Source organism: Notothenia rossii, assembly GCF_949606895.1.
Source record: "Notothenia rossii genome assembly, chromosome: 10".
NCBI lineage: Eukaryota > Metazoa > Chordata > Actinopteri > Perciformes > Nototheniidae > Notothenia > Notothenia rossii.
This window is the reverse complement of record NC_136908.1, coordinates 21,401,615-21,427,505: the sequence shown is the minus strand read 5'-3', so window position 1 is coordinate 21,427,505 and position 25,891 is coordinate 21,401,615. Positions and strand designations below refer to the sequence as shown.

Genomic DNA, 25,891 nt, shown 5'->3' with positions numbered 1-25,891 from the left:
CTGCTCTGATTGGTTAGCTGCCCGGCTCTGTCATTATGGGTCCACCGCTTAGAGATGTCCCGCCCCTTAGCCTATCATGTACCTAGTGTTGGAGTGCTAGCAACTAGAGTAGTAGTAGTGGAGACAGAAGTAAACAAATCCAATGAAGTTTAAGAAACGGGGGGTGTTGGTGAGAAACTCCCTCTAGCGTCAACTTTAGGATTTTAGCCTTTGCAGGTCATATACATGCACAAAAACCTACATAACAAACTTCTGGATAGGGAAAACGCAAAAAAACATAAACGGGCTCCTTTTAAATCATTCTTATCCTTTTCTTCCTCATCTCTTTCTTTCTTTCTTTCCGGGCCCTGGCCTTGTCGCACTTTGCCAGCGAGAGGCCTTGCTTTGAACCACTGGCACCGTGGGAGCAAGGAGAAGCCAGCTGGCCATGAGATTATTCTAGAAGAAAAGCAATTGACGGAAGAAGAAACAAATAACCGATTCAGGCCTGTTTTGTTTGGATGTTGAGTTGCAAACAGGAAATGTGACATTGTCGTGTGGTGTAAACGTCTGAAGACTCAATTCTATGGAAACTATTTCCCAAGCCTGAAGGGAGCTCTTTAACCTAGTTGTTCCACAGTTTACTGAGCGCCTACATCTAACTATTGATCCAGCAATCAGCTGTCGAGATGGATGGAGAGAGACGTGACAGCTCGGCAACACAACGGCTCTTTGTCCCGCACAACTGGCCCCGTCAGTCACATCGCCGCTGTCTCTCTTCAACCATCAGCCTCCATCCAGCAGGAGAGGAGGGAGACGTCTGTGACAGGACGGGGATATAACCGCCAGAGAGATAGATCTTTTCTATTCTGTTAATTATGCTTTTGCCCATCCTTCCTTCTCCATCCTCAGACCCGTGACCCAGAAATCAATCAAGTTCCAGCATCATTAATGTTGTCCATCCAATCGTTTGAATGTGTCCCAGAGGAGACAAGAGAGGAGGCTACAGGATGGCCTATGCTATCCTAAGCTAAGACGAATGCTGCAACTAATGATGGTTTTTATTATCAGCTAGCAATTATTTTTCTAGTTTCAAACAATTGATCTACAAATGTATTTAAAACCATTGAATGGAGGCCTTTCCTTTAGGTTAGGTCCTGGTATGGTTGTTGCTGGCACCAAAGCTAAGAAAACATTCAGAACAATTTAAAGGAGGAGTTATACATGCTTGTCTCAGGTTTAAAAAACTGCTACAAAAATATCACACGAGTCCCTTTAGCCCAATGGAAAGTACCCAGAGACACCCCGCCCTGCTCGATTAGGATCCCTCATCAGGTCCCAGTCACACAGGCCGAGCATCTGTCGTCCAACTTAAAGAGCAACTTCCAGGTTAAAGACACCTGTGAATAAATGTGTAGGAAAATGATGAATACACTAGATTTTCAAAAAAATATACAGAAATATACACCACAGTGACATCTGGCGTCGTTTTTGTAAGAAATGTTCACTTCCGCATAAAAAAGCCTCGGCACGTGACCTCCCGCGTGTGACGTAACATGGGGGACACAAGGGCGAGAGCGGCCGGTGTAACGTATTAATAAACATGGATCCCAATGCTAGTTTCGACACAGGAGACACAGAAGAAGTTGAACATGAATATTCGAATGCATATGACGGACCACAACCTTATAATTATGAGCCTGCTAGGCGTCCAAGAGACCAGGAGCAGCCAAGGATTAGAAGAAATAACGGCCATCGGAGAGAAATTGAGCTGTGGTGTGAGGAGAACCAGTGGAGAACTGGGCAGCTATCTTGGTGAGTGACCGGCGTTAGCTACACAATGTTAGCTAACGTCACATCACAACATTGTAAAGTTAGCTATCATATATCAGGCTATAACTAAAGTAGCATTGATAATATAGTAACGTTACTGGCAGGACTGTTGATACTGATCCATAACAGAAACTAATGTGCAAGTATCAGCCATATCTCGCGTTACCTAATGCAACTCCACACTACGGTGCTGTGTACCGGAGGAGAGACGCGAGATACGGCTGATACTTGACGATCTGGCGGAGAAAGGTTGTGGAGCCTCCGTTGATATGTCGTTGTAAATGGCTTGATGGAAAGCAGGTGTGTGTAGTCGGGGAGGGTGCACAGCTGATTGCAGCAGGTGAGTGGAGTTTGAGCCGGGAGCCAGGAGTGACAGCCACCACGCACACACAAACAACACAGACAGGGGGAAACACAAAGGAGACGGCTGGAGCAGTACAGCCACCACAGCGTTGCCTAATGAAACTCCACACTTTGTCTTACGGTGCCGTGTAGGGGGGGGGGGGGGGAGAGAAGTAATACGGTTTCCTGATAAAGCTGTGGAGAGTATGTGCTGAAGGGAGGTGGATGCACAACGCACCCAGGAACGAACGCTAGTTCCGGTCCTTTTTACTGTTGACTCGATGTCCTGACAGGCTGGTATTTGTGCAACCTGCACAAACACAATACTGCACCATGATTACAAATGCTGAAATACAATGTAAAACTACCGAAAAATACCAGCTCCTTAAAACACAACCGCTCTACTCAACTCAACTCCACTATACCCGCGGTCAGAGAGCGGAGATGTTTCCCCTGTGTGATGTAATATGACGCGTTTGACGTATGACCTTAAAAAAAAGCAATTTTTAAGAGCAGAGCTCAAAATTGCTCCTTTCCCTCTGAATTCCTGCCCTTATGTCTCGTAAAACATATCAAATCCTGCATTCACTTTTTTAATTGTAATTTTCAAGCAAGTTTAAGCATAAATGTAGAAAAAATAAAAACCTGCAAGATGCTCTTTGAGCCTGAACGGATGATCACGATGCTCAACACGGGAGCATGTGGGGCCATAGGACGTGTTCACAGACCTCTGTCCTGTCCCGGGACCAGCACCACTAGAGTCCTGCAACACCTACTTTTAAACTTTTATGCTGCTTTTAAACATCTACGCAAAGATTTTACTTATTATTCAAATGTATCTGAAAGCAACAGCATCCAGATACTTTTCAAAAATTAAGATTTCTACGGTGGCTAACAGGTGCAAATGCGCTAAAACGGCCCATTACATTTCCTAAAAGAGCAACGCGTTGCAGTTTCAGAAACGATGCAGATATAAAAACTCAAGTCTGCCAAAATGAAGAAACATCTTCACCAACTTGACAACACATGCGTAGCATTTAGAATACATTCACCAACTTGACGAAACATCATCAGGGTCTACTAAAAGCGCTGCATAAACAAAGGAAAGACAAAAAAACACTGCAAGTTGGCCTCTGTCAAAAATGGGAAGAATAATAATCATATTTGACTTTAAGGGAGTCTGTTAACATAACTCTTTATTAATGAGGCGTTGGAGGCTCCAGACTTAAAGTGGAAAACGTAAGACAAAATATTGGTTGAATAATAATTTTCTTTTACCTTGTAAACCAGTAGGAAATGTGTCTTTTTCTGAATTAATTATGTTTGGTTATTGCTGATAATAATATAAACATTGCACCTTAATTCTGAATGCATGACTTGTGATGGATTAGTATAACTAAATAAAAGTATTACTTTAACTTAAATCAGATATAGTTCATACAGCAACTTTTAGTTTGTAGGGGGGCAGAGATGGAAGAAGTACTCAGATCTTATACTGAATTAAAAGTAGAAGTACCAGATCTGCAATCAAAGTGTTACTCGAGTAAAAGTAGAAAAGTATTGGCATCAAAATATAGAAAATAAAAATAGAAAAGACCCAAACGTTAACTGACTTTTTATGCAGAATGGTCCATCTCAGACTAATACACGTTAAATGTTTGGTACATTTACTTAGTTACTTGACACCACTGGGGGGGCTGAAACTGACATGCAATAATAAGAATAAAATGTCAGTAAAAATCTTTTTTTGGTGGATGATTGGGAAACAGTCACCTTCCCAGCCGGATGCAACGATAATTTCAATTTTTAAACTAACATATTAATGCTTAAACGGATTTCTGTAGCACTTCTTGAAGAATTACACCCTTGATGTAATGTGAGGTTTAAATGATCACAAGTGGGAGAAAGTCTGTAGGCCGAAATGTTTTGGTGAAAAAACATGGCTGGTTATTAACTCCAGCTGATAGAAATGACTCTTGGCAGGTCATTTTTTCCAGTTTAGCAGATGCTCGAAGGGGACATTAGTGCAGGTTGTCACAGCTCAGAAACAGCACCTACTGTATGGGGTGCTACACTCAAGTGCTGTGTCATGTTCAGAGATACAAAAACAGTCACATCACAGCATTAACTTCTGCTAATCCGCGACAACAGAACGAGGTCTTTGTCCGCTCGGTAGCTCTAGAGCTCACCGGTCGACACTGAGGCATTAAAAAGAGCCGGGCATCATGTTTTTTTGGTCACTTGATAAGAGGTCTGAGTTTCTGCATCAGCACGCAGGTCGCTGCAGAACATGAAGCAGGGCTGCAGGATTTCTGAGTTCATCCATGAGGAGGCAGAATGATGGATGTGTCCTGGTCCACAAGGACTGAGGGAGGTGAGGTGTGGCCGGCTGGTAGTGATAAAGCTGGAACTGAATTTATATTTTTGTCCCCAACACGGTGCTGTGAATCCAGCAGTCCCTGCTCAATAAAAAAGGTTTGCAGTCAGTGTCGCTCAGTTCTGGACCTCCCTTGGATCTGAGGCTTCAGGAATTACCAAACATCTTTATATTATTAATCTTAGCCCAATGTGTCATTGTTATTTTGAAGCTGTTTCCAATAAGGGCTTTTAGGCCAAATGTACTGATTGTGTGTCTCTTGCAGTCCTGTGTTTACTATCATCCTAGTTTTTAAAATGAATTGGGGGCAGTGGTACAGGCTGTCAATACAGGTCAGCCTACATTACAACAAACATTTGTTTTGGGACGTATTATCTTCTTCAAAGTAGTTATAATAAAAAACTTGGATGGACCTTGGATTGTTTTTTTTGTTTTTTTAAGTAAAACCAGACAACTTTGCAACTTTTTCGCCTCGTAGGGTTTCCAATCATTATTATTGGGCTGCTATCGCAATCACAACTGGATCCTTGTTTGTTTCCTTATTCCTGGGTATAGCAACTGCAAAGACCTTAAAGGTGGGGTAGGTCATTTTGGAGAAACCAGCTCGAGTGCACTAGAATTTGAAAGTACACAGCCGGAAAAAATCTGCCACTTCCTTACAGAGCCCCTCCTCCAACACATACGAACGCGCACATGACCAATGAGGGCACGAGATAAGTTTGTGCACAGATAGAAGGCTGACAGGCAGGTAGGCCATCCAATCATTTTAGCCGGGCCGGCTAAACCCTAACCCTAACCCTTTTTACAGTACTACGGCTTCCACAGATGACATTTTTTTATGGATTTTTTGTCAAATCAATTAAGATATTCATTGCTATCGGGATGTCAAGAGCATTCCATGGAATATAACAAAAAGTGTATCTCGAGCCGGTTTCTCAAATGTACCTACCCCACCTTTAACTCTATGCTAAATGCGAATAGCTCCTATAAGCTACCATGGGAAAACCAAAGCGCTATCCTCTTTCTGTTTGTTGCACTTCCCTTGTGCCTTAAATTGAGTCATCATTTCCCAGGCAGATTGTACACAGAGGTAAACAGTATTGCATAGTTAATGCAAGGCCTATATCGACATAAGGGCCAATTCTTCTACAACCTTTGGGTCAATCAACATTTACTTCATAATAAAATAAGTAAAATCCAAAAATGGTCTGTTGCCACCAACTTTTCTTCACACAGTTCCATTCATCTGTTTAAGTATGGTTAAAAAGTAATATTTTAAAACCATGGGAACATGACACAAAAACCACAGTACGTATGTGTGCTATCTAACCATGCATAGTTTTCGTCGTTTGTGTGAACCAACCCTCTTCAGTTAACCTTATAGAACCATAAAGCTTGTCAGAATACTGTACGTAATGTTTGCAAGCCATAAACCAAAGGATGTTCCTTTTATGGTTTGCTAAAGGGAAACTTCTGCAAGAACACAAATCATAAACAGGAAATCCATTTGTTTAAAGATAACTCCCCCGGGGCCTGAAAGAAAGGGCAAAGGGGTTTGACGTATATCAAAAGTTTAAATGTGCTTCTGGAGTGTATTGCTGCTGTTGTTCAGGGCTCACACTCTCTGCCCCCAACCCTATCTCATGTTGCAGGAGGTCGTTTTTTAACCTGGCTGTTGAAACATAGGTCTACAGATGGGGTTGTTCTGTGCACCCTGAGTCCCACTCCTCGCAGCTGCTGCTATGCTTCCGCAAACTTATATATGCTCTGCAACCTCCTGCTGACTCAGCACCTAACTTCTTCTTTTTTTTTTTTTTGTTCTAGCTTAATGTGTCTCTCAACACAGGATGTCAGCTGCATTCCATAAGATGGGTCTGTGCAAACTCTGCATGAACACATGTCCGCCCCGGCTCCACTCTCACTCTGCAGGGAGTGATTCAAGAATGTTCTGTTTATGTGACTGAGCAATCCTGTCGTTCCTTTATACATCTTCTCCTTTTTTTACCCTTTATACATTTGGCGGAGAAATAATAATTACAATGTTTGAAACAGATGGTGGGCGGCAATATTGTGCTTGCTGAGGAAGTTGGGCATGCCTGTAGAGGAAGAGATCAAATTCCCACACACTGCTTTTCATGCTCCTACTTTTTTTTCAGTTTAACATGACTGTGTTTTGACTCCTGATTGTTTCCATGGAAGCTCCTTAACACACGTCAAGGTGCCACACCTTTGCCACATCATTTTTATGGTCAATTAAAAGCTGTCATCTCCCTTACAGCTATCAGCCCATCACGATGGTAAAATCTCATATTTGAGGCATATTAATAAAAGGTGTGTAAAAAGCGTCTATTGCCTAGTCCTACCATTCAAAAGCACATAGGTAAAAGCATGGATTTTCACATCAGCCTAATTGTTTCTGGACCATCCCAGACAGATGCCAGAGAGTTGAGGATGCTGCCTCTAATTGCCCCTTGATTACCGGACTGCCAGACAAAGGGAGGAGGGGGGAGGATATGGGAGGGAGGGGGCGACACTTCATTTACTACACATCAAGGCGCATACACGCAGCACAAAGATTAATTAGCCGCATGTTGTGATCACTTTCATGTCACCCATTGTTTCTGCGCGCGCGGACAGAGGAGTGGCATTTTTCATTGTGGCCCAACCGGAATTCATTAGCTCTGGGTGGGGCTGAGGTGTTACAGTTGCCTCCCTCGTTTATGACCAGAGCTCTGCCCTTTCTGTTCAGTAAGCATGTGAGGTGAAATATTACACACGTTGGCTATTCTGCTATAAAATGGACGCGCCTACACAACTATAGCCTACAATACATGCTGAGGGTGAGGGTATGTTTGAGAACAGCTGAAAACACAATAACGGCACCTTGCATTCTGCATACCTGTGAAGTGCTGCAGCGTCGTGCCTTGCACCCAAAGGCTCAGCACTTGCTGCACCGACAGATTAACGGAATAATCCCGGTTCGTTGTCATGTTCATGCCGCTGCTGCCGCTGCCGCCGCCCGGGTTCGCACCCCTCTTTATCGAATAGCTGTACTTGGCTTTAGACGAAGGCATGGAGGAGACCGGGGGGGCATGGGATGTGTGAGGCGGCTCTCCCCGGCGCAGCTCGCCTCTACCGGTGCCTCTGCTTCGGCTTGACGTCCGTCTCCGCTCCGGTAAGGGAAGGGCCGCTGGCTGGTCGCTTCATCCTCGGTGGTGTCGGTGTTGAGGCCATGATGTGGATGGCAGCGCAGCGCAGGCAGGCAGACGCCCGGTCGGCTCGTCCAATGTCGGCTAGCCCGGCTACATAACCCTTAAAGGGCCAGTAGCTGCTTTGAGGAGGGGGGGTTAACAGTTACGTTGACACATTGCCGGCTTGACGTCGCTTCATGAATGGATCCATGATCTGTGATGGGGAAGAAAAGATAGGGCGTTTGCAAAGAAAATGTGCAAAGTAACGTAAACAGGGCATTATTGATATTAGGCTATACATAATAAAAAAAATATGAATAATATTCATCCTGAAACCATTTTATGTATATAGCCTACCTAGTTGTCAACTGTTAAACATGGTTATTAATGGTATTGTTTTACAGTTGAACTGCTTTTAACTGTTGGCAGTTAACAATGTGGTTGCTAAGCGACCAAAGGAACCGTTACTGAGAACAGTCTGTCACAAATATTATATTTCAGATATATTTATATGAAATTGTACATAGGCTACACCTTTCATAAATGCAATGTAATATTTAATGCAATGGATTTCTTGGAAAAAATAGAAATAATGAATGCAAGCTACTACCGGGGTGTTGTCCGTGACGACAGATGGATGCAGGGAGCTTTCCATGGTGCTGATTGGCTGAGCCCAAAACGCCTGATATAATAATAAATAATATGATAGGATGGATGAGATGGATGAGAATGAGAGCAGGGCACAAAGGGATGCCAGTCTTAGTGGCAGGTTGTATACAGTACATATAAACATAATTTACAGAATGTTTAAGTGAAGAGCCTTATTGAGAGATACCCAACAGTAGATTTTTTTTCTCAGTCATCTACAGTAGGATTTAGACTAAATCTAAACATAAATGAAAGCTTTTTAAAACTGTGCGAAGTTTTACACTTGTCTGATATTGTTTTCTCGCGTTGTTGAGCATCATAGAATGTGAAAGAAAAGTTGGATGTGAGAAGCCGGGGAGGAACCTGAGTTATGTAGACACTGAATGTTCTGGAACATTTCTCAGAGGTATAGTATGGAGTATTTTAAGAAGTGTCCCAGTTCAGAGGTATGAGGGCGAGGCATCTGACATTTGACATCTTTTGAGTTTGTAGAATGTTTTTCTTAATTCAAAGGTTAACAGAGTTGGTTTAAATAGCTGCTGGTCCATGAGGGAATTACTGCACACTAACATCTCTCTATAAGTTGAGATATTGTTTTAAGAGGCAATCATATACAGAAACGTTTCGTTTTACAGTGTAGCAGTATGCGGCAAGGTATTGTTAAACTGTTTCTATGATTTTGCAATGATGAATGAATATGTAAAATATCTCAAATAATACAATAATTATTTTTGAATATATGAAGATTTAATTCAAAAACTCAAAGGCTATTCTTAATATGAATAAACCACACCAGGGCTGTTCATACTCCCTTGAGCGCACAACAACAAAAAACATGATTTATTTTTGCAAATTATATATCTTCATAAAGTTATTTTGGTTGGGAAAGCATTTTAGCAGAGTTAAGAAACGTGCTGAAAGTTAAATAAAAATAATGAATGCTTGTAATGTTGTAACAATTTCTAAGAGACAGCAAAATGGTTGTAAGAATGGTTAACGGTATGTGTGTGAGATGGTGGCAAATGGTCGAAACCAAACTCACTGGTATTATCTTTTAGCCATCATGTTTACATTCCTGTATTTCAAATGTAGGTACATAACAAGATGACCTAAAAAATAAACATATTGATGTGTTACCTGTGTATATGCAAGTTGACACACTGGGATATTTTGATGTTGCTGCTCATAATTTTTTAGCCATGAATGTCTACTTGCTACTTATTTGTTTTTCATTTTATTCTAATATAACTAATAGGTGCATTTGTTTTCTTTATCTAGTTAGCTTATTTTTTATTATTGCATGCCTTTTTTTACCTGATATACCAATTTTTCTGTAACGCTGTATATGTCCCCTCTGTGGGACTAATACAGGATTTTCTGATTCTGATGTTTGTTTGTTATACTAATGTAAATGTTAGATTTCAGAAAGCTCTGAGCCAAAGTCCCATTACAAGCTTACAAAACCCTGTTCAATAAAATAAGGGGACAAATGCTATTATTAGAATGCCAGAATGACTTTTGAAATACTTCCTGTTTCATCAGAAACGTTTTAACATTCTCTTGCACCGTTATCTGCCCTCAGACTTACTAGTCTTACCAGAATTTCCCTACGTGGATCAATAAAGGTCCATCTTCTCTTATCTAATATTACATTATGAATCCAAATCCTCAAAGTAACTAAAGGTATAACATAAATGTAGTGGAGTGAAAGTACACTTTCCACCTCTGAACTGTAGAAGATCAAATAGTAAAACATTGAAATACTCAAGTAAAGTACAAATCTTTCAAAAATGTACAGTAGATTTACCTAGAATCAGAATCGGAATCAGAAACAGGTTTATTGCCAGGTAGGTTCGCACATACTAGGAATTTGACTTGAGGTCATGGCGCATACATAAAATATAAAAAACAATAAATCTAATATATTAAAAAAAGTGACTTTACACCACTGCTACTAACCAACATGTATAACATATCACACAGCATAAAGAAGTGATGGATCATTGTGATGTCATTCTTGCATTGTATTTTTGTTTTTGTCATGAATTAACAAAACAACTGAAGAAAGAATATGTGCTACCTCACTGACAGCTAGTCTTTGCATGAACAAACAGACAAGACAGCAAAGAGTCATTGAAGATAATGTTTGGTTTACAAAGTAATTGTCAACCTTTGTTTTCCTCCACCAATTCCTTAGGAAGCCTTTGTTTTCACTTGACACTTTACAGCAAATCCGTCAGCATGTTTCCACAGGTCCTCAATGAGAGCAATTTGTTTGAGAACAGGCTAAACATTTCAACTGAAAAAAAGAAAGAAAACATTTATTTGTGTCACAATCAATGCTTTAAACCAAATGTTTTATGAGGGTGTCACTCTTAAAAAATACATCATTTAATAACTGATTTTAAAAGACAGCCAATGGAATTAGGCAGTAAAACTCAAAATCCTAGCATTGTAAAGTACAGCAATTAGTAATGAGAGGGATCAATCAAACTAAGATATACCACCTGGCTCTATAAGTCTATATCAAGATGTCGAACAAAAGAATAAACATTGTGATTTGACAACCATTATAAATATGAAATGTACATTTTTGGAGGGCATAATAACTACCATGAATGCTGGATTATATCTTACATTTTAACCTTTAAAGAAATGTATTTATTCGGTTAATATTATTTGTTGTCATAAAGTGATTTGATTTAATGCACACAGTAATTCTTATTTTGCTTCAGTTGAAATATTTCTATAAATCTTCTGAGTTTGTAGCATGAGAGGGCTTCACCTTACATCTCATTGTGTAACCTCATTGTCAAATTAACAATTTGAATGGTTTTCCTGAGAAAGGTGCTTTAGGCTGCCACCCGCTACAACCAATCACTACAGTCAATCATTTGTCCCAAGCTCATTAAAATGATCAAATACATAATCATCGCATTTCTTTTCGGAATTTGCATTGTACTGTTCTATAGTCTCATCAGTCATTTGAGTTAGTTGTGGTACAGTAAAGCCAAAGACAATAAAGCTCCGAACTTACTAACTAACTTACCCTGATTTAAACAAATGTTGCCTTGTGGTTGCTTTTGAGCTCTGCAATATGTAGACCAACAACAGTTTTTACATTTTGACACTGACTTGGTCACTGGAGGTTTGTAATGTATTCACCTCTACATATTAACATCCTTGTGAGTTTCCTTACAGTGTCTTTATTATGGTTTTAGTTTTTTTTATCTGCATCACAAGCTAACATTTGCTGTTAACATAGTGTCTGTTTGATTACATTTAGCATCTATACCGAATGAGGTTCAATTTAATTCTCACTCTTACTACAGAAGTTTAGATGTGTAGTGTTGGCATGTTAAAATGAACTGTGTCGAGGCATACGGAGCTATGTGGGTGGAGGAGATGAGCGAGCTAACACATCAATGATCGTGGCAGTGGGATGAAAGAGTCCTTTGACTCTCCCATAGCTATACTGCATCTTTGAATGTATCTCAATTGTGCATTGATTCAAGAACAAAATATGTATTTACTTTCAGTTTTACTGAGAAAATATGTTTTCCCTTAACCCCAAGAGAACCCAGCTCTGTTTTTTTTTAAATGGGGGTTTTGAGCACATGGTAAACCAATCACCAAAGTTATTAACATATCAAAGGCAATATGTGTGGTGCTAATGAACCACTGGCTGAATGCTAAAATACAGGTTGAATAATAATTAGGTCAAAACATGATTAAAGCTCCTTGCTGATTACCATGTCATGAATGTCTTTGAAATATTACCCCAATTGAGAAACTTGCTTTTTCACAGTCATATGATTCCCTCGGTTGGCCAGTAGGTGGATTCCTTCTCCCATTTTTCTAACGTCTCCTTCCCTGTAGTTTTCCATAACACTGCTGTTTTCTTTCCCAACAATCATGTCCATTTTTAGATCACAACAAACAAAAACAATGTTAGTGGGTTAGAAGCTGATTAAAAGGTGAGTTTATGAATTCTTCCAGCTTGGCTTTATGACGAAATGTTCCTGTTTGACTCTTGACTCATTATCTCCTTGTGTGTCACCAAGCAAAGGCTTCACCACATCTGTCACTGCATACTTTTGAACTGTCAGTCACTGCTTTTGAAAATGTGCAAAGTCCATGTGAATCCCCTTTTCCCATGAAGGGGGCCTTGACAAATGTTTTTGTCTCGGATGGGGATTTCTTTCGTGGGCAACATGAGACGTCACAGTATCCCAGGCAGACTCATGCAGGTATTGTGCTCGCCCACAGAGTCCGCCTCAGGTTTTCTAAGGACCTGCAGCATTTCTGACCTATTATATAAGACGTTTTTTCATGTATACATTGAGCCTATTGTGTTGATTTTACCTTGGTGTAATCTAATCTACGAGGTGAGATATTCATCTATTCATCTGTGGGTGCTGTGGTCTTCAGTAATTTAGTCTCTCACCATCTTTCTCGTCTCTGCCCCCCTCAGGCAGATGGCCTTGACTGACTCAAGTTAGTCACCAGCAAAGCCCCCTCATCTGGCTAACATCCCTGTCAGAGTGAGGACATTCACTGGAACCAACCGGCTGTGTGATGACTCAAGGTAGTGCTGCCTTACACAAAGACATGCAATCGTTTTCCAGTCTTTTAGTCTTTCTTTGGATGACTACCTTTTTCGACCATTGACAAGAGTTAGTTCAACTCTCTCAAAGGTCAATATGACGAAAGCACATTTGTAAACACAAAAATTGTCCATAAATAACAATGTCTCCACTTAATTCCACTATAGGTTCTCGAAAGTGATGGGTTTGCAAAAAGGTATATGAACTAAGTTGCAATATACTTCCTCACCACTAGCGGCCAATAATACTCACAGGACCTTTAAGCGAATCACTTGAGAGCTGTGGTTTCCAACACCTTGCAATTTATGTCAATTTTGCAAAAGGATGTAAAACAGAAAATGGTACAAGTGATAACATGTTCTTTAAAATATACATTCAATTTTGTCAGTAACTTTTCTTATGGAAAGAGTTACATTTGCTTGGAAAGTAGAGACAATGCTAGTCTTTTTATCACTGTGATATCGGTTTTTTCACAAAATCTCAGTCGGTCATCAAACAAAATGAGCATGTATTTGAAAGTCAGAATGATGACTTTCCCACAAATGTTTCCATTAATGGTCCATTTAATTGATCTGACTGAGGAAAATACATGTCTTCACTAGAAGTACCAAATAGGAAAAACATAACAACCCTATTGTTCAGTGCAGGTACATAAGTCTAAAGTCAAACAGAGTTCAAGGGGGCAGGCGCTCTGATTCCCTTTTGTAGTGAGAACAAGGAGTTCCCAGAGATGGAATCACAAGCCGGGTTATTGTAGTTCCCCTTTGATGGCTCCATAAAGGCAGGTGTTCACAATCACAGTTTAAACAGATTGTGTTTGAAGTGGCTCGAGTTAAACCGAGCGAGCGAACAACGGTTTGATCTCTCTTTGGCTCTATGAGAATAGCTGCACCTGAAAAACCCAGTGCTTGACCACAACCAACGGCTACACCTGCATCTGACAAAACCAACCCAGAATGTCCTGATCTTTTCATATCCGCCTTTATCTATCCTATAAAAAATCCTAACCTCTCATATAGTTCAGTGCCGCTTTAAGCACTCATTTCATTGGAAAAAATACCCCCCTTTGACATATTCGTGTTTTCAGTTCCTTCTAGTATCCTGGGAAATTACAACAAAATGACACTAATGATTAACAGTATTGGTACTTTATTGCCGCGAGTGGTAAAACTAAGGGTTTATGTGATTATAGGGATCATGTCCCTTTGAAGGGTTACATGAAAACAAGTGTTGAGTGACCACTGATGCTGCTGTTGGAAACCTGGAGCGAGGTTCATATTGCTTCAGGCAATGTCATACTGATGAAAGACAACTTACTGCCTAGTGTTTAGTTAAGGCTCAAGACTGGAGCAGCGTGGATGAGTCAATACGGGGAGGACATGCTGCTTCATGTTGCTGCACGTGGGTGGATCAAGTCTTTCATTGAGAGAAACGTTACCTCAGGGCACAGATTTTCCATTTTGGTCAATGTCAGAACAAGGAGTTAATCATTTATGATGAGGTGTTATTTACCTGTCTGCATTAATAATGTTTAACTTTGATATTTGAAGTGGAACAACAAGACCACATTGTTGTGAAGGCAAAAAGAGGAAAAGGGAGTTTAAACTGCTGAAATGTCTTTGAAAGGAGGCTTAAAGCTGAACATGTAATAAAACATGACTCTACAGGTGTCTTAGGCCTACAAATGGAATAATATATTACCTTAGTTTATTGTGTGAGCATGCTTTTATTAACTAGCACTAAACAGAAAAAATATGATGCATATTTGACCATATTTTGGTAGGGGGATGTTTGGTGACACATGAATGTTTGTCCCAAGATATAAAGAAAAAAAGTCAACCTCAAGATGGGGCCACAGGCGATCCCTGATGTCATGAGAGTTCACCCTCTAGGAAAAATTAATGTATGTAGAAAATATTTTACCAACAATCGAACAAAACCATCAACATTGAGAATGCGCTGTCACACAAGTTTCTATGTTAGGATGATCTTACAGCTATGGTATTTTGAAAGTGGTAGTTGAGTTTGCTTACATTTGCTACTTCATGAGAAATTACACTAACAAATAAGATTGTCAAACTCATGGCGAGGGAAGAGTATCACCAAGGTCAGTGTTGATCAGCCTCTTTTGAAACATGAATGTATGTACAATATATAATGGTCATCCATCTAATAGATGTTGACTAAAGCCGTGAACTGACTGAAAATCTGAACATTTAAAAAAAGATGGCAGGACTGTAAAAAAATGCAGGACTGTAAAAAAATGCTTAAAAAAAAGGTTTAATAAAAACTCGTGTTTCAAAAAAACTACTACTGCATGGTCTGTTTCTGTCCTATAAACTGCAGTGTAGCCAGAAAAGCAGGCAAAATCTGAAACTTCACTTATTCTAACTTAACTCTCCCCTAGAGGCCCATATCCATCCCAGGGTCACTATAACTTGTCTGGAGAGGGGTGGGGGGAAGGGAAAAGGGACAGATGCCAGCAGTATGTGGGTGATGCAGACAAGCTTAACACTGAACTTTCCAGAAGCATAAATGTTCCCGGCACATTTTGAGTCAGTCAAGCAGCCAAAAACCATCCACTCCCAACAGACATATCAGCGTCTGGGATCTTTAGGAGGAGGGAACATAATGACCCATATAAAACGGCTGTCTACATTATACTTAGGCTATCAAGACACTGGGCTGTTTCCATCACAGTCCAGGTAAATAAAAAAATGCCACAGACTGTGTCAGCTTAACACCGGCGGTACTCACTGCACAACAAATGATGAAAAGGCATTTATGATTTCTGCTGTTTAGACGTCTATACAAATTGGGACAAAAGCTCTTGAATAACCAGCAAAGACCTCTACTGAGATAAGAGCCGTTATGTTTTTGATGTAGGAGAGAAGATGAGAATGATTTTGACTACAAATACCTCCTGACTACAAATACCTCTGTAGCAGCATCTGTATAATCAGTTTAGTATGTGTCAGAGTCGTATCAACTGGATAGACTCAAAGGACTCTAGACACATAAAGGTATTTCTGAGATGTTGTGAGCAGTTTGATGCTGTTGTGTTCCTTCTTTGACAAGACTAAAATATCTTTATCATAAACACAAGCTCCTGTCTAGACTTAATCTGCTGTAGATCTGCAAGAAAGAAAAACAGATGATGAAGAGTTAAACAGTGAAATATAGCTAATTGAGTCCATCTGATTAATTGTTTTTACTTAAACCTATGCAATGCACTGATAAATACATGGGTTCCCCCCCGGGATTTAAGTTATTGAAGGCAAACTGCTTTATACTTTTGTCTATGTTTTTGCAAGAATTGTGCAAGTCCCTGTTTTATATGTTCTATCTTGCTAATGTGACAGACGGGGTCACTCATCTCCGAAATGCCATTTCCACTGATAAGCTATATCCTCAGAGATAAAACTCCACCACATCCTGTCTGCATTTTACAACAAGAGGAAGACTGTGTCCCTTTAAGAGTGGCTTTTCAATTTTTTTTTTGCTGTGGGTGTGTAGCTTTCTTAGAGTATAATATATGACTCCATGCAAATATTTATACTTAGCTGCCTTAAATGAGTCATCCTTAAGGCCAGCAGCGGTTAGACTAAACAACATTTATGTTATTCCTCAGAGCTCTGAGTGGAGACCTTGATCCTCCTGAGGTATCTGTGTGTCACTATTCCCATAATCTGCTCCATTCATTCCTAAAATACATGGATAAAATCAACAACCTTACATGAACATTATTGCTTTTCTCTGTGAAATCCATCGGAAAAGCCCCAGATGAAACATCACCCAATTAAAAACATGCAACCCTGTACCCCCAACAGCGATGTTTCCAATTCTAGTTTAGCAAAGTTCGAAACTTACTGGAATGTTGGTTGTGTATTTTGATTTGCAAAGCCAAAAAGAGCAAACTTGTAAGAATATTGAATGTAGTGTGTTTTAACATAGCCTACGGTAAAATATAGCTTCCCAGGCTAACTGGCTAAAAGGTCTATAAAGTAATAAAGTAATAAAGTGGTTGGCTAACCTAGTGACTTTCCAGAATAATAAGAGAATGTATGTGAATACCCCCTTGACAACAACTTAACATTAGCATATCGGTAAACGTAAGCCAAGCTAATTTTCAAACCATTTTCTCTTGCAAATGTAAAGCATTAAAAATATGAACATCAAAGCATTTGCTATATTATAAAAAAGCTTTGTGTTGTATTTAAAAACACATTTCTTTTTATCTGATAAGCTTTTAAATGTTAGAACAATTAATAGTGGCGTTTATTTAAAAATATATAGAACGTAATGTATTATAATATAATGTGGCCTAGGAACAATGCCTGATGCTGCTTCTCGTTGTGGCTTCTAAAAAGGTCATCGTCGGCTAGTGACAGATGTTACAATAAGCTTCGATCTTTCTTCATTGGACTGTGTTTTGGCCAACATGTACTCATTTAAGACCCTTTACTTCAATCCGTTGAAAACATTGAAAAAATAAGGTAAACATGAGCTTTCAAACTGACAGGATTCTGCCGTTAGCATTAGCATACTTTAGCTAGCTAAAGCTGGAACAGTCCAATCGTAGCTCATTGGTTAGAGATGAGACACTGCTTGTTGCTGTAATGCAGAGTTCCTATGAATAATGGCCACAGGCGTGTGCTGAGATCATTACGTAAGCTTTTGCCTCAGGACAAACAAAACATCTATTTCACAGAAACAGACTAGTTTTATTTTCGTATCAAAACAGATGTGCTGGCAGGGAAATATTCCTCTGACTGTAATTTCCTTTACAGAACTCTGATCCGTTAGTGTTTCATGCCTGGCCAGTTTAATCAAAAGGGGAGTGTGGGGGAAGGTGCAGTGTGTAATTCCAGGTGAGACGAAGATTTGTTCAAGCACGAACTAGGAAAGTACTCCTATTTATTATTAAATATAATTTAAGAAAACAGAAAAAAACAGCATGGTTTGGATGTCGGTAAAGATTTATTGTAGATGTGATAAATTGATGTTGAAATGGGTCAACACATCAGAATAAATAATGGAAAATTAATCCATGCTGACTTTAATCTTAAAATCTAGGTAACCAACAGTTGATTCACACAAACCCTTCATTGATTCTGAGTAAAAGAAACCTGAGATCGAGGAGGTAAAATGTATGAACCACTAATGTGTATTTTTCTGGAATAGATAGATCATATTAAGGGTGTTATGATTTTTGTTTCTGAGTAAGGTGTCTACTTCTGAGGTTAAATTACATCTTTACCTGGATTGTATGAAACTTGAGGGCATTTATAGAGATAACAAAACTGAACGATCTCACTACAGTAGGCTTCTTTGTTAAAAACCTCAATTCACCAGTGTTTTCCCTTAAATCCCTGAGAGGCATGTACTAACTGGACAAACAACCACCACCGGTACCTCCATAAAAGGCTGCTATACAAACTTCATTGCACAACACAGCTAAACCCAGAATTGCCCAATACCTGAACAAACAGTAAGGAGAAGAAGTAAGAACAAGTTTCCATTGTATTTGTCTTTGTGGTGACGAATGAGCGACTGCTCCTAGTTAAACACTGTTCTTCTTTGGGATTTCGTGCCCAGGAAGCTGATGTCATTGGGCGCTGAGTGGAGAAAATTACAGGGCATCACCAACAACACTTGCTAACATGGATACACTGCAGGGACAAACAATAAACAATGTTGACATTGGATGCATCGCTGTCCGTTGAGGGTGGATTTATTTTCAGTTTCTTTCTCAAACTTCGCAAGTTTTCTAAACGCTGTGTTTAGGATGCAAATGAGGCATACAGTACAATTTAAGTCATCTGAATATAACATTTTAGATGAACCCAGGATTAAAAAATTTGTTTCATAAATGTTACATTAGGTAAAAGGGTAAAAGGTTTTTTAGAATGGATGTATTGGATATTTCTTTGTATCTCTTTAGGAATCAGAAAATACTGTCAACAGCCATGAGAAAATACAATTTATCCAATGTGTTAAGGAAAAAAATGTTCTATAAATCAGGCTATGACTGATAAATGAACAATTTAGGGCAAATATAATGTAACTTATACCACCATGAAACCTTCCCAGCTGTTACTTCTATTAGGATAATGCATTTCTGTTCTGAGTTTTCAGAAAATATTATTTATAGAAATGCAAATAATGTTAAGAGAGCTCTACAGATAATCTACACATTACGCAAAATAATCACCTAAATGTATCTTGTGGTCGTTTTCTTTCCATTGAGAGAAAGTAGCCCACACTCTGGAAATTGACCAGTGTATGAAAACAATGTTTTTGCCAAAAAATGGAACACTAACAGTAGTACATTTCTATTTATAGTTGTAATGTCTCCCAAGTGCTATGAATAGCTGTCTGAGTATTTCATAACACACATTCAGTAATAAACTGTTGTTGTTGTTGTTGAGTGTTAATAAAGTGACAGAGATATGTGTCAGTTTCCTGAGCTACAACATGGCTTAGGTATTTTTCACATTCAAACATCTGGATCTAATTTAGGACTATGCTCTCATCTGGTCCTGCTCCACTCGTATAACCACATTTAATCATCATTAGTTGTTTGTAGAATTGTTTTCCCTGTCTATCTCTTTGTATTTTGTCTGCCACTTTATAGGCTGCTGTTTTGGCCAAGTCTCCCTTGCAAAAGAGGTTTCCAACCACAATATTTACCTGGTTCAATGAAGGTTGAAAAGATAGACAATATGTGGGATGTGTCCAATGTCCTACTAGTTTTTTGTAGACGACAAGAGGGTTAGCAGCTTTTTTTCCCCCTGAGGCTTCTTTTTTAATCCTGTGTTTGGAAAACATTGATTATCTGCTGTCCTAAGCTGCACAACAGTTTACACATGATATCACTCCAGTTTCATCAGAGGAAAAATCATCTTTGTGAATTTCCTCAAATATTTATAACAGGTTCAGATACAGGCGATGCCCCTTCTCACTTTGCCCTTTATTTACATGCATGTGGCAGTATAGCCTGGGTTTTGGTGTCATTATCCATGTTGTTTGCACGACTTGATGGGTCACAGTTCAGCGGTGGAGCTTCAAATGATGAAGGGGAGACCTGGCAAGGATGGCTGCTTCTTCCATCTGCCTTACCTGTGTCTCTTGTGGCTGATCCAAAACTCACAGACCCCTCGGCGTCTTTCATCAGCAAAGAGCACAAAGTACCTTCATGGATACCTCAGCCTTAACTGGAGGACATAATAGGTGTACACACAAAGGACACGCCATACTGGGCTTTTACAATCTCCCTCAGAGAGTATTAGAGACCCACAGGCTTTTTGATCGGGTTTGGACAGGAGGCAGCATACCAGGGCCTAAAACAGGGTTGGAAAATGTTTTTTTTCTTTGGGTGTATATGTGTGAGAATTGAGAAATTCCTGGCCATAAAACACCACGCTTCACCATCTGATTTGTTTAGCAGAGGCATGCAGGCCTGATCCCAGGGTCGCCACACTTAAAAGCTGATGTGGACAGCAGCCGAGACGAGAGAAGAAGACACCGTGAGTGCGTGGCTGCATTGATGTTTATGTGTCTTCTGGTTTGTCTTCGCTCTGCATGGCTGCCACTTCTGAGTCAGGCGGACCAGAGCAAGAGTGACTCAGGATCTGAGGTATTTGGTTTTATTCATTCTCACAAAGCGAGAGATCAGCTGGTGGGACACAATCAACAAGCCCCCCTGGAGGTATTTAAGCTGCTTTTTGCACCACAGTTACAGAAGTGTCCTCTTTGCCAACTGAGGAAAAGTTGATCCATCAACAGAGCATAGAACGGTATTAGCTGCTGATGAAACCTTTGATTCTTGCAAAGATCATAAACCACAAAAAAGCATGTGTCACCTAGGTGCAGGTTTCTTAATAAAAATAAATAAAAATCAGTGGTGAACACAAGGTTAAAGAAACAATTAAGAACAGTGGAAAAACCCAAAAGAGTGAACAAGAAACCAAAGTGGCGTACAGCACTTGATATGCCAATCAATCAAGCAATCTCACCCTAAAACACAACACTCTTCAAGCTTTTAATGATAAGTCTGGCCATTTTCTATTGTCCAATTAAAAGTCATGTTATGTGTTCTTTTATTGTAGTGAACCTGGGTACTGTATTTGATTTAGTTTTAATCCACATAAAACCTTCTTTTGATGTTAATACTCACTGAATGTGTAATAATCCGCAGCTAAAATAGTCGGCGTTTTTACTCACACTGCAGTGGCTGGCTATTGTATGAAATTATAGCCTTTTTTTTTTTATAGAATAACTGGATTTTTGTGTTAAAAATATTGAGCAAACTAACGGGTTTGGTTTACTTTGTTAGGAAGTATTTAGAGACATGGTTGGTTTTTGGTATTTCATGGGATGTGATGCCAACAAGACAAATGCAGAATAAAGTCAGCCTTTTCCTTAAATATATTTAAGAGACATGTATATTTATACTGTATATGCACATCCAAAGCCAAAATCAAAGAATGACAGTAATTCCCAAAAGTAATCAGAACCCTCAGAATACAGGAAGAAAAGACACGAGTGAAACAACTTCCAAACTTTGGTCATTAATAAAAACAAAAGAAAATGCCAACTAAATCTTTGAACCTCATATGTTTCACATGGCAACAGTGCCATGTTTAACACAGCAGCAGTGCAGTAACTATGTACCCAGATGCCCATAATAACAGGGTTCCCATCACAAATGGCCCCCTCTTTTCTTTAGATTCAGAGATGGATCCCGCCTCGTGGCTCACCATCCCGGCAGCACATCTTTACTCCATGACACTCCTGAACCCCAAGCCACAGAGCTTCCACCAGTGAGGCCCCATGGAAATATTAAACTGGACACGGCGAGGAAGCCCAGCTTTGTGGTCATGGTGGGGGAATATGATTGGATAAACACACAGCAAAGCCTCAAACCAGGTTCGCTCAGAGCCCGGTGGTGATGTGACGAGAGGCAGGCAGTGAGGTTTTATCCAGCAGTGTGGTGGCTGGGTCTGATCAGCAGGGCACATTGTGTTCCTGGAAGCTCTGCAGGGTCTGCACAGAGTCTCACAGAAGATGGAAAAAATACATTTATCCATGTAGAGCAGGCCAGGCAGCAGTGCCATCCTCAGTCACTGTTTATTAAAAACAGGCCTAATTATCCAGCCCTGACTGCCTGCCTGAGCTATTTCAGTCTGCAGAGAGCAGGTGACTTGTGTTACAGCAAATTGGGTCGTGTGCTCGCACGTCATCTATGCTCTAACCTGAGCCTGCCCCTGCTTGATTTTCAATTAAAGGCCAATCATTAGTGCGTTTGTTCCTGTTTGAATGTGCAGCCTCCTGACATGATCTTTGTGACGGCCTGCGGTGCCAGTGTGCACGGAAAGCTATACAGAAAGAGCATTTTGCTCTTTTTTAAACCCTAGATCTAAATGGATTCAGCAAGGGAATATACAAGTGGTTGCCATGCTTTTCGGTACACATAGTTAAAGGTAATACAATCTAATACAGTCAAAAATAAAATTTGAATGACCCTTCTTGGGTTTCTCCCTTCCTGTAGTGTGTTGTATAGGTTTTTGTGCACGTGAATGTTCTGCAAATGAATTGGCTAGCACTCCAACACATCGTACTTGATAGGCTCAAAACAGAGCCGGCCAGCTAACTAATCAGAGCAGACTGGGTTCTGGTTTCAGACAGAGCGTGAAAAGGGGTGCTGCAGCACAGGCAGTATGAGAAAAATAAAGAGCTTTTTGAACATTAAAGCATGCTAAAATGTCAAATTAGAGGGACACAATACAAATATGAGCCTGAACATTTGCATAACAGGGCATCATACTGAGAGGTGTGTCTAACTCATATCATATGAGTTAACCATGCAAACACCTGTGAGTATTTAAAACAATATAATTCAACAGCACCATAAACTGCAAGCTCCACAAACTAGCAAATGCTCACAGTAGCTGAACTTCATACCAAAATCTCTCTGAAAAGATTTACTGATTGCAGTGATTCCATTTGCATTCATTTATTTTGCAAGAAAAAGTTGGTTTGTGACTGAAACAGAAAAACAGAAATAAGCAGTCGAAATGTTATCTTCATGTTCAAGCTCCCTAGGCAAAAAAGTATGGTAAAAGAGCTCTTTCCAAAATTAAATCAACCATCTAATACAAATATAGTCTATGTGGTGAAGTTTATGGGCGGGTAAAAACATTAATGTCAAAGTTCATCGCCCTTTTCTCATAAAGCAGACATTTTTGGGGATGTAATTTTAAAGAAAAAAGTGAAAAACAGTGAAAAAATTATTTAATTACTTATTTACTTATTCCAAAAATGTTTTTATATTAGAATTTGGATGGGAACTCTCTTTTGTCTCCATCCGCAGCACTAAAATAAACTCATCAGTCTTCCAAAATAAAATGTCTGCTATCTGTTTCTCATCATGGGTTTTACTTCTTCTCTCACTCTGATGAGCTCATTTGCATGTTATTATCCCGGCGTCTTCCATGGGATGGAATTACATTTCCATTGCAAATCGTAGAAACAATTATCACTTGGCTGCACAGTGACAATTCAGCTCCGTTTTCCTTAATGGCGACATCCAGAAGAAATAGGATGGAGAATTTATTCTTTATCCATCCCATTTCTCCGATTCTTTCTTTGTCTTTTTTTATTCTAGTTTTTGTGCTTCTTGCTCAGAGATACATTTGTTTACTCAACGAGGAAAGCTCATTAACTAGTCATTATCCTGCCTTTGTCAGAGTAAACCGTGTGAGTCACAGGAGGGTTTTTAACAGATTGGTGTGAAAATTAAATATTGCAGACTGCTCTCAACAGATGTTAGCCTCTCATTAGCTGTAATCACAGATACATTTAAAAAAAATCATATAAAGGAATCTCGTGGAGGCATTTTAGTAATTAAAAAATTGAAAACAACAATAATTATACATAAGGAAAGTTTACTGATTTGACAAATGATAATGTTGCAGTGGCAAGGTGTGATGTTGATAATATTGTTAAATAATATGTTTCTAGTTCTATTATAAAATAGAAGGATCCTGATTTTTTTTTTTTTTTTAATTCTGCCCACCACAATAAGATCTCTGAAAAATGTAATAAATGCACCTTTTTTTCACCAAAGTGATGAATATGTTACTAAACAATAATAATAATATATAATAATAAATAATATATATACCATATTTTAGTCTGCCCTAAATTAAGGTATTTAAGGTATCAGGAATGGTATAGAAATATTTGAAATCCATAATTAGGTAATTGTATATATTACTGTTAAAGGATCACTCCCAAAAATAAAATGAAAATGTTAAAAATGACTAACAAAAACTAAAGGAAATCATCCCTTTACCTTTATGCTTTACTATAATACAAGTTATGGTCAGTTTAAGAGTTTTGAACAGTTTGATAATTTTATTTTGTACTAATTATACAGCCATACCCTGAAAATGTTTTGTTTTATTATAGAAATGAAATTCTTACAGTACAGTTGTCTATCACAGATACTACGTCTCCACTTTCACTGAAACTACTACCGGAGCCGACATGTGTCAGCTGATGACGGAGATGAACCTCTGTCTGTGTTTGGACAGGCTCCTCACAGTGTAGCTGTAAAGCTAATGGTTGCTTTTTGCTATTTCAGGTGGAGCCACAGACAGTCTCCGAGGTCAGACGGAGACGGAAGCTCCTGAACACACCGCTGCTCCCTTTCCTGCCGCTGACCATTATCAATACATCTCCTCAGACCCAGCTTTAAAACTCATCCTAATATCGGCCTCGCAGTGAAGCCCTCTCTGACTTTTTGGTCTTTTCTCAAATTCTGTGTATTGTTTTATTTGTTATGATTCTTAGGATGATTTTATTGGTCATCCTTGGTTGTAAGGGTCTTATAAATGTTTTACCAGAAGCCTCCTTTACTAAAAAGTTTAAGTCTAAGTTGTGGGCCAAAGAACGCTATCACCGGTGATTTAGATTAAGTCTACCACACGTCAGATTGCAACGTGAGCTAAAACATTTAAATAACATTTCACGAAATAACCCAAACATATCCCAAATTACAAAACATTAAACCAATTAGATTAGCCTACACGACCATATAATGTCAGTTATGCTGGATGGATTCGCAGTCATCTACACAATTTTTTTTTTTTATCTACAAACAAAAAAAACATTAACCTGGACTCTGAGAAACTGTGATGGATATTTTTCGAGTACCTTCTGACACAATTGAATGGAGAAATAATCCCAAATGTATAAAATCATGAATGACAGTCATACATTGGTGATTATTTTTGTTTGGAAGTAGCTATAGACGTTTCCTAGGCCACAATTTACACATTAGGCTGTCTTGAAGACAGTTCAAAGGTTTAACGGTGCAACCTGATTTTTCCTGAAAGTACTGTAGCCCTAAGCATTTTCACACAAACTTAGAAATGGATTTAAGAACCAACAGGTCCAGTTCATGTCAGTATTTCAAGAGCTTTTTGTGTGGACCACAACAAATAAAGAAAAAAGACATGAGCCTTTCGATAATCTTTTTTCATCTCCTGAACGTCCTCCAACAGAAAATATTTCCATCAGTTACCCCACAGGGCTCGCTGCTGTTTCCACACACATCTTGCTCCATGTTGAATCCCTGATGACAAAAACCTAGACTCAGTAAATCTTTAACTGACGGGTTGGCTAGCCTCTTGTCAAATGATGAACTGCTCACATGTAATGTCTCCTGGAGTAAGTGGCAGTCTGTGAGCACTGGACCAAAGGCTCCATCATGAGGTAATGCTTGTACAGTTTTTGTATGAAAGGAACCAAAAGACCAGTGCGTCCCGCTGAAGCTTTCACTATGATCAGACTGTCATTAACAGCAACGACACTATGATCATCTGTCACAGCTAGCTGTATCATAG

The 25,891-nt window shown here is 39.4% G+C and overlaps 1 protein-coding gene and 1 long non-coding RNA gene across 2 annotated transcripts in view; one reads left to right on the top strand and one right to left on the bottom strand.

The window, feature by feature from the left end:
• tmem170b (transmembrane protein 170B) overlaps window positions 1-7,605 on the bottom strand; it is a gene marked incomplete at its 5' end in the record, with an annotated part of 22,931 nt that extends 15,326 nt beyond the window's left edge. The window contains one exon of the mRNA XM_079654899.1: window positions 7,431-7,605. Coding sequence (XP_079511025.1) covers window positions 7,431-7,605 — 175 coding nt within the window. The remainder of the gene's footprint in view (window positions 1-7,430) is intronic.
• LOC307022216 lies at window positions 7,568-25,891 on the top strand. The gene is made up of 3 exons (XR_013803325.1): window positions 7,568-7,706; window positions 12,845-12,958; window positions 24,628-25,891. It is a non-coding gene; the product is annotated as an uncharacterized lncRNA (long non-coding RNA).